Source organism: Trichechus manatus, unplaced genomic scaffold, assembly GCF_000243295.1.
Source record: "Trichechus manatus latirostris isolate Lorelei unplaced genomic scaffold, TriManLat1.0 scaffold00057, whole genome shotgun sequence".
Lineage (NCBI taxonomy): Eukaryota > Metazoa > Chordata > Mammalia > Sirenia > Trichechidae > Trichechus > Trichechus manatus.
In genome coordinates, this window is record NW_004443993.1 from 4,384,934 (window position 1) to 4,390,933 (window position 6,000).

At 41.5% G+C, this 6,000-nt stretch overlaps 1 protein-coding gene across 1 annotated transcript in view; it reads left to right on the forward strand.

The window, feature by feature from the left end:
- LOC101357806 (adhesion G protein-coupled receptor E2-like) overlaps positions 1-6,000 on the forward strand; it is a 79,618-nt gene that overhangs the window by 23,121 nt on the left and 50,497 nt on the right. The window contains 2 exon segments of the mRNA XM_023733073.1: positions 1,428-1,494; positions 4,227-4,275. Coding sequence (XP_023588841.1) covers positions 1,428-1,494; positions 4,227-4,275 — 116 coding nt within the window.

Consider the following 6,000-nt stretch of genomic DNA (forward strand, 5'->3'; position numbering starts at 1 on the left):
ATCGAGCAGTTCTACTCTGTCACATGGGGTCGCAACCAGTCGGAATTGACTCAATGGCAACTAACAACAATATGAGCTTAAAATAATTGTATCCTACCCTGGGAGCCCTGGTGGCACAGTGGTTAAGAGCTACAACTGCTAACTAAAAGGTCAGCAGTTCAAATCTCTCAGGGGCTCCTTGGAAACCCTGTGGGTTCTACTCTGTCCTATGGGGTTGCTATGAGTCAGAGTTGACTAGACAGCAACAGATTTGGTTTTTTGGTTCTATCCTTCTGCAGAAACATGACAAAACAGGCATTGAATATCTAATTGTAATTGCATCTACTTTTTGTATTAATTTTGGTACAACAGAAATTTTCATGGCAATGAGTCATTCCATGATAACATATGAGATCTCTTTCCACTGGTTTAAGTCATAATTAATGTCTTTAATTAAGATTTTATAACTTTCTTCAAATGTGTATGCATTTTCATATGGAAAGATGTTTATAACCTAGAACGGTGGTTGTGAACTCGGGGACCAGGGGTCACTTGGCAAAGTCTGGAGACATTTTTGGATGTCACAACTGGGGGGAGATTGTTTCTGCCATCTAGTAGGTGAAGACCAGGGATGCTACTCAACATCCTACAATGCACAAGACAGCCTTACCTCCAAACAAAAAGCTATCCAGCCCCAATGTCAGTAGTGCTGAGGTTGACAAACACTGATCTAAAGGTAAATTAAAAAATTAAACTACAAAACAACATGAGTAGCATGATTAATTTTTTTCTAAAATGTTAGCAGGAGCTCTGAGCTTAGAGTTTAGAGGGAACTTCTATTTTCGTCTTCTTCTTTTTTGTTTTTGGTCCATGTCATCTAAGATTTCTACAATAAGTACATGCTACCTTCAAATTTCTCCCAACATTTCATTATGAAAATTTTCAAACATACTGCAAAGTTGAAAGAATTTTATAACAAACGCCAATACACCCACCGTTGCGAATGTACGATTAACATTTTGTTATACTTGTTTTTGCACGTGTATGGCCATCTCTGCATCCTTCTTCTCATCCATTCATCCATCTTATTTTTTTATGCATTTCAGAGTAGGTTGAAGACTTCAGTAGACTTCCCCTGTTTTCTTGTTTGTTTGTTTACAAAATAAAAGATCCTCTTGGGAGCTGGTTGAATGCACATGGGAAATCAGGAGTGGAAAGGAGGAGTGTGCTGTCCCAGTAAGGGGAGAGCAATTAGGGTCACATAACAATCTTTGTATAAAAGACTAACTTGAACTGTAAACTTTCACTTACACTATAACAATAAAAAGAAAAAGAAAAAAATAAAAGATCCTCTTCAATTGCCCATTACATTAGTAGAGGAATGCCCCATAGGTTTGTTACAAAATCCCCAATTCTCCTTGAGAAACACCAGAGAAAGATAAAAGAAGGTGCAAGTTCCCATTCTTGCCCTCATATACGTCGTTACGGCTAGAAGTTGGTTCTTGTCTTTGTATGGTAAGTCTTTGAAACATTTTATTCTCTTCAACTAGACACAGCAAAGACCCCTGGCTTCTCATATTCTGTTTTTTATTCAACATTGTGACCTGTGGGGTTTCCGCCCTGTTGCTCTGTTAACCAGAGCTGAGGTATGTCTCCAATGGGATTATGTGCACTGTGGTGCTAGGGGGGAGAACTTGGGTGGTGCAAACGGTTAAAACATTCTCTGCTAACTGAAAAGTTGGGGGTTCAAGTCCATCCAAGGCACTGTGGAAGAAAGTCCTAGCGATTTACTTCCCAAAAATCAGCTGTTGAAAACCCTATGGAGCACAGTTCTACCCTGACACATGTAGGGTCTCCATGAGCCAGAACTGACTCCATAGCAACTGGTTATGTTGTTAAGGGGGGCAGTGGTGGTTCAGTGGTAGAATTCTCGCCTTCCAGAAGGGAGACCAGGGTTCAATTCCCGGTCAGTGCCACTCATGAGCAGGCACCACACATCTGATAGTGGAGGCTTCTGTGTTGCTATGATGCTGAACAGGTTTCAGGGGAGCTTCCAGACTAAGACAGATGAGGAAGAAAGGCCTGGCGATCTACTTCTGAAAAGCAGCCAGTGAAGACCCATGGATCACAATGGTCTGATCCTGTTGTGCATAGGGTCACCATGAATTGGGGCCAACTCCATGGCAGCTAGCAACAACAGACCATCTAAAGGAGCTCGTTGAAGGGATGCTCCTGTCTGTAATCTGAACATTCCACAGTTAGAACTGAAGATGGATAGGGATACTCAAGCTGTTTCAGCGTAGTTGCAGGCACTTTCTGCGCCTAATTTCAGAAGCCCTCAACCATATTATATAAAACATTAAAATCCTTCCATAGTATGTATTTTTTGCCATAAATATCAAGAGGATTTTTATAATTTTACCTTTTAATTTATTTGCCAATGATTAACTCATTTAATTTACAAGGTGCAAATGGTCCACACTCAACTACTAACCTAAAGGTTGGGTAGTTCAAATCCACCCAGCAGTGCCACAGAAGAAAGCACTGGTGATCTGTTTCTGTAAAGACTGTTGTTGTTGTTATTAGGTGCCATCTAGGCAGTACCGACTCACAGCGACCCTATGTACAACAGAATGAAACATTGCCTGTTATCTTTGAACCCATTGTTGCAGCTACTGTGTCAATCCATCTCATTGAGGGTCTTCCTCTTTTGTGCTGACCCTCTAGACGTCCTTCTCCAGGGACTGGTCCCTCCTGATAACATGTCCAAAGTATGTGAGACGAAGTCTCACTATCCTTGCTTCCAAGGAGCACTCTGGCTGTATTTTTTCCAAGACAGATTTGCTCATTCTTTTGGCAATCCATGGTGTGTTCAATATTCTTCACCAACACCATAAGAAAACCCTATGGGGCATACTTCTACTCTGTAACTCATGGGGTCTCCATGAGTCAGAATGAACTGACAGCGATGGGAATTATTTATATAAAATACTTGCCTAGAGAGAAAATCTAGCCTATATATTATTTTCAAATGTAATAGACTGTTAATGAGTGCTAAATTTAACAATTAAGTCAACATTATGTTGCCCTTTGCTGGCATTAAACATTTATTCATTGATATGTTTCAGTTTTCTAGTTTTTCCTATTTTATCTGATTTTTTTTACCCCTAAAGTCTCAAATCTGTAAATGTTTGTTGACCCTGGTCAACATGCTTTTAGCTGAAAATGATATAATAGCCCTTAAAAAAGAGAAGTTGCCATCGAGTCAGTTCCAACTCATGGCAACCCAATGTGTGTCAGAGTAGAAATGTGCTCCGTAGGGTTTTTAAGGTTGATTTTTCAGAAGTAGATTGCCAGGCCTTTCTTTTGAGGTACCTCCAGGTGGACTCGAACCACTAACTTTTTGGTTAAGAGCCAAGTGCTTAACCGTATCACCACCAGGGCTCCTTAACAGCCCCTTAAAAAACCCCGTTGCCCTCAAGTCAATTCCAACTCATAGTGACTCTATAGGACAGAGTAGAGCTGTCCCATAGGGTTTCCAAGGCTGTAATCTTTACAGAAGGGAACCCTGGTGGCGCAGTGGTTGAAGTGCTCAGCTGCTAACCAAAAGGTCAGTGGTTAGAACCCACCAGCCACTCCATGGGAGAAAGATGTGGCAGTCTGCTTCCATAAAGATTGATAGCCTTGGAAACCCTATGGGGCAGTTCTACTCTGTCCTATAGGGTGGCTATGAGTTGGAATTGACTCAATGGCCATGGGTTTGGTTTTGGTTTGGAATCTTTACGGAAACAGACTGCCACATCTTTCTCCTGCCGAGTAGCTGATGGGTTCAAACTGCCTCCCTTTCGGTTAGCAGCCTAGCACTTAACCACTGCTCCACGAGGGCTCCTTAACAGGCCTTAGAGTGCCGTAATCTACGTTAAGCATGCCCAGTGTGTTTGGAGACACTTCTGAAATGTTTGCAGGAAGTGAGCAATCTTTTATAAGCAGACCAAGAGCTACTTGAGGGAAAAAGTAAATCTGCCTCGATGGACTCAGAACATGTGAGAGCATTAAAAAAAATTGCTGTTTTTAGGTGCCATCGAGTCGGTTCCGACTCATAGCGACCCTATGCGCAACAGAACGAAACACTGCCCGGTCCTGCGCCGTCCTCCCAGTCGTTGTTATGCTTCAGCCCGTGGTTGCCGCCACTGTGTCAGTCGTCTTGTTGAGGGTCTTAACCACCCCCTTTTTGTTCTTTCTCTCAGGGCTTTCCTGCCTAATTTTCTTCATGAACATTTGCAATTCATCCTACCAATATGTGGGTGATTAGGAGAAAGAATGGAATGGTTAGTATAGCTTGCATGTCTATAGATACTTGTTTACAAAGCAGTTGCCGTGTATTCCCTGTTTGTCCTACAACATTTTGGGGATGAGCAGCACAAATTTTGTCATCCCCAAAATTCATACCTAGACTAGTGTAATTCTGGCCCGAATGATTTCTTTTTTTCCCCACCACATCATACCGACAACGTAAAACAATAGCTTTACTGGTTTATTCTTACTACTTAACTTACACAGGCTATTTGAAAAAAGAATACACAGAAATCAGGAGAAAAAGAATATGAAGATAATAAAGCGATGACCATTCTTTTTATTTCAGTACTCATCTGTTCTCACTTGTTTCATATTTATATATAATTTTACCAAATGAGATCATAGTTTATAATCTGTTTTCTAATCTGATTTTATTTCATCTAATATATACTGAATATATTTTCTTGTCAATAAATATGGAGCCGTGTCATCATTAATAGCAGACTAGTATTATACTGTCCCTGGGTGGTGCAAAAGGAGCCCTCGTGGTACAGTGGTTAAGTGCTCGGCTGCTAACCAAAACGTTGGCAGTTCCAAACCACGAGGTGCTCCAAGGGAGAAAGATGTGGCTGTCTGCTTCCGTAAAGATTACAGCCTTGGAAACCCTATAGGGCAGTTCTACTCTCTCTTATAGTGTCACTGAGTCAGAATTGACTCGATGGCAGTGGGCAGGTGGTGCAAAAAGTTAATGCGCTCAGCTCCTAACTGAAAGGTTGGCGGTTTGAGTCTACCCGGAAGTGCCTTGGAAGAAAGGCCTGGTGATCTACTTCCAAAAAACTCAGCCACTGAAAACCCTGTGGAGCACAGCTCTACTCAGATATACATGGGGTCACTATGAGTTGTAGTCAACTTGACAACTTTTTATTTTCTAGTATTGTGCCCCTTTATTTCTTTACTGATGAATATATTATTTAGTAAGACAGCTAAAAACAAAATTACATAATAAATGAAAACAATCTTGTCACAGTTTTAGCAAAGCAAGAAAATATGGAGGAATATGTGGAAAGCCTTCCTCAGCATCCCCATCCCAAGACCACATAGAAATGGTGGACAAAATAGTCCATGAATGTTACCTTGTGTAAGCATTCAACCAAACATGTATGGCTTTCTATTTTTCCATTTCCTGTTTTCATTCTGGAGCCAAAGATTGAAAGAAAGAGAGAAGGAGGGATGGAGAAAGGGAGTGATGGAGAAAACACACCAGGTGTGGAGATGCTGACAGTACCTGAGGGCTAAGCAGTAGCTGACTCATGGGATCCCAGAAACGAAAATCATAGCTAATGTTTATTGTTTGCTCTGCAACAGGTACTGTTCTGGTTGCTTATGGGTAGTATCTTATTTGCTGGATGCACAGGTGTGCTATATTGCAATTGCCCCCTCACTATCTCCTTAGCTGCTAAAGGACACAGAGTATGCCCTTAGTGGGGAATGCTTTTCCTCTGAAGAAACCCAGAACTCTGTTAAATTATCTCAGTGGGGTAAGGGAGGAAGGGCTGTTATCCGGCACCAGTAAATCTTGCCCACTCTGAACAAGGGTGATAAATGATGTCCATTGCCTGCAGGGGGCTTTCTGCTTTTATTACCACATTTTACTTTTTATTGGAGCCCTTGTGACGCAGTGGTTAAAAGCTTGGCTGCTAACCAAAAGGTCAGCAGTTTGAATCC